The sequence below is a fragment of the Populus nigra genome, chromosome 2, assembly GCF_951802175.1.
Source record: "Populus nigra chromosome 2, ddPopNigr1.1, whole genome shotgun sequence".
In the NCBI taxonomy this organism is placed as follows: Eukaryota; Viridiplantae; Streptophyta; class Magnoliopsida; order Malpighiales; family Salicaceae; genus Populus; species Populus nigra.
In genome coordinates, this window is record NC_084853.1 from 827,524 (window position 1) to 831,032 (window position 3,509).

At 33.8% G+C, this 3,509-nt stretch overlaps 1 protein-coding gene across 1 annotated transcript; it reads left to right on the forward strand.

The window, feature by feature from the left end:
• The first annotated feature begins 784 nt into the window (after window positions 1-784).
• LOC133682071 (uncharacterized) lies at window positions 785-2,466 on the forward strand. Its single transcript, XM_062105321.1, has 5 exons — window positions 785-1,100; window positions 1,339-1,445; window positions 1,557-1,701; window positions 1,827-2,021; window positions 2,116-2,466. The coding sequence occupies exons 1-5, from the start codon at window positions 888-890 to the stop codon at window positions 2,350-2,352; spliced, it is 897 nt and encodes a 298-aa protein (XP_061961305.1). The 5' UTR covers window positions 785-887; the 3' UTR covers window positions 2,353-2,466.
• The last annotated feature ends 1,043 nt before the right edge of the window (window positions 2,467-3,509 follow it).

Below are 3,509 nucleotides of genomic sequence, written 5' to 3' on the forward strand. Positions count from 1 at the left end.
TCAAGTAATTCCAGACTAACTTGATAAACTCGTCACCTAGGTTATAAGACCAGAATAAATCTATAGAAAAATAAATAAGAAAAATTATAAAGCTCAATTTCCTTTTAAAAAAAGATTGAGATGTGGGAGGGTGAAACTGAAAAAAAAATTTAATTAAAAGAAATAAATAGAATCAACTTGGTTAACCAATTAATTTGTGACTTGAGTCAACCCGATCGGGATAATAAGTCAACTGGGCAAACAAGGTTAGCTTCCAACTCAATTTAACATAAAACTCAGCTCAAGTTAAGGGGAGTATTTGAGAGTGTGGAAATAGTTATTTTTTAAAGTGTTTTTTGCTAGGAAATGTATCAAAATAATGATTTTTTTAATTTTAAAAAATCAGGACATCAAAATTATCTAAAAACAACAAATAATTTTTTTTTTCAAAAACACTTTTAAAACACAAAAATAAACAATCCATAATCTCAAATCTACATATCAGTGGGTTGACCCGTAGGGTCGGTTTTATAACTATAGTAGCACCTGCCCATGAAAATTATTAATCCATTATTTATTCTTATCAATTGCCCCAATTTTCAAATCGTTAACCGTACTACAACGGCAAGATTCCTTGGTCAAGCAAAACAGCGACCGTAAAGACCTAGCAAAAACATCACCAATCATAGAGAATCCTATCCCACTGCAGAAAATGTGACCGTTACACCAAAAAAAAAGCCCAACGGCTCTTTTCAACTTTGCCTAAAAAATTTAAAATTTTGAAAAGAACAGAAAGGAGATGCGCACAAATGCTCCTTTATTGCATTCCCATTCTCACGAATAAATAACCCATTGATAATTCATATTATCTCTCCCTCCTCATTTATTTTGCCCTTTCTTTTAAAAAAATGGCACTGAGACCCATTGATAATTCACTTCCAATAGCACCAGAGAGACCCAAAAAACATGTGAAAGTAGTTTCTGTTCCAATTCAAAAACAATCAGAGGTTGGTGTAAATGATGAAAACAAGGCTCCTTTGCCCCCATCCACGGATTCCACTATTGATTATATCTCTTCTGATGATCTCAAACCCATTTCTGATCCTGAATCCAAGATCCAAGTAAGTCTCCTTTTCTCTTTCTTATGAGTGGGTTTTTTTTGTTTTCTGATTTTTCATAAAATGATTCAATTTTTGGTTAAATTTCAAGTTTTTAGAGCAAAACCCTGATTTAAAAAAAAAACATTTCTCAGGTGGGTTTTTTTTTTGTTTTCCGATTTTTCATAGAAAGATTCAATTCTCGGTTAAATTTCAATTTTTTAGAGCAAACCCAGATTTTATATCATTTGAATTTTTTCAGGGTTTGATTGAAAGGTTAGATTCAAAGGATTGGACTAAAGTTTGTGAGTCACTGAATAATGCTAGGCGTTTTGCACTGTATCATTCCTCCCTCCTGTTACCATTCTTGTAAGTGATTTTTGCTTGTGATTTTGAACTTGAGTATGATATCATTAGGCTGCTGATGTGGTATGTGTTGGTAATTGGTAACCCTAAACATGCGTGTGATTTGTGCATTAGGGAGAAGGTAATGTCAGTGGTGGTAAAAGCTATGAAGAACCCGAGAAGTGCTTTGATCAAGACCTCTATTATGGCTTCATCTGATATTTTTTATGCCTTTGGTGACCAATTACTTGACTCTACTAGCGATGCATTTGATAGTTTGGTGAGGACTACTTCTTCTCTTCTATGTTTCTCCCCATTTTTTAATAGATTACAGTTTGATTTCATTACCTTTTCGTGTGGGTTTGTTAAAAGTTACTGATTTTGGCTTGTGTTGTGGGTGGACAGCTATTGCAGCTGCTGCTTAAAGCTTCTCAAGACAAAAAGTTTGTGTGTGAAGAAGCTGATAGGGCTTTGAATGCATTGGTGAAATCCATGACTCCTCTGCCTTTGCTTAATAAGCTTAAGCTATATGTTAGCCATGTCAACCTTAGAATCAGGGCCAAAGCTGCTATATCCATCTCCAACTTTGTGTCTAAGATGGTAAAACCTCCATAAAGTAGCCTCGTTTGAGTTGACTGGCACGTCTGTTGAATTGTACTGACTAGTTGGGTTTTGTGTGGGATGAATTTTTCAGGAGTTGGAAGGAATGAATGAGTTTGGTTTGGTTTCTTTGGTTCAAGTGGCTGCAGATCTGTTGAATGATAGGTTGCCAGAGGCAAGAGAGGCGGCAAGGAGAATTGTGATTTCTATATATGAAGCATATACAGGAAATGAAGAGCAGAAGCAGGAGGAATGGCAAAACTTTTGCCAATCCAGTTTGCCACCTATTCATGCTCAGTCTGTTGTCAAAATTACATCTAGTTCTCGTTAGATTTTATGTTAAACTATATCAGCAAGGGTGTTAGAACTAGGATTGTTTTAACTAATCAGAACTTCAATTGCATGCATGTATATTTACATGATTCGAAGATTACTGTTCAGGTGATGTGGTTGCTGTTGATCTTCCCTCATTTGCTTTTTTTACATGGTATTTATACAAAGCTGACTCAATTCCCCATTCAAAACAGTAGACAAGACTGCAGACTATGACATTACTGGACTTCTTCTTACTTGAAATTTAGGCAAGAAGAAATACTTCTCCTTTGATTCAAACTAGGAAACATTATCTTATATGCCTAGAAAAATACTTAGGTGGTACTTGTAACTTCTTTGAATCTGACATAAAGCCTGGTGATGCTATTCATAAGCCTGGCGGCTGGGCAAGCAAGGTCGTGGAGGCAATGTCAATTGGCTTGATTTACCCACAGAGTGGTAATTTTAGAGTGGATGGGGCGCATCGCCGAGCAGGAATGGTAGTGATTTGATGAGATGAGATTAGATTAGATTATATTAAAATTAAATTATTATAAAAAAAAACATTATTTAAAATTTTACTAGATTATAAAGACAAATTACTATTTATCAGAATAGTAATTTGATGATATTACTCCCGACCAAAAAGATCTTTGAATGGAGCAAGGTAGTTTTTTTTTACCATATAGTGTTAGGTTATTCTTTGTACGACGATATAACTAATTTAAACTTAGAATTAAAAATTAGAGTGTCTTTAAATAAAGGAGTGTTATGGTTTTTTTAATTTTTTCAAAATAATAAAATTACTTTGTTGCTCTTATAGATAAAATCAATATTATTTTCTCGCAAGATTTTTTTTATTATTTTTTATTGATTTTATTGTTAATGTGAAGGTTATTTTAAGGGTATTATTGTTTTTGAATATATAATAGAAATTATTGAAAAAACATTAACATATGCCAACAAGTGGACAGCGAGTGCAAGGGTCATTCATTTATCAAACGCCGTCTTCCATAACGGCATTTGAAAATCTCGACTCCCCATCAATAATGAATTGATGTGTGCGCCAACATCATTTTTTTTTTCTTCTCTCTCCTTCTTGAATTCCCCTTCAAAATTCCAAATCAACCCCTTCAATTATTTTTTCCTTCACGTTTAGTTCTTGTTCTTTTAATT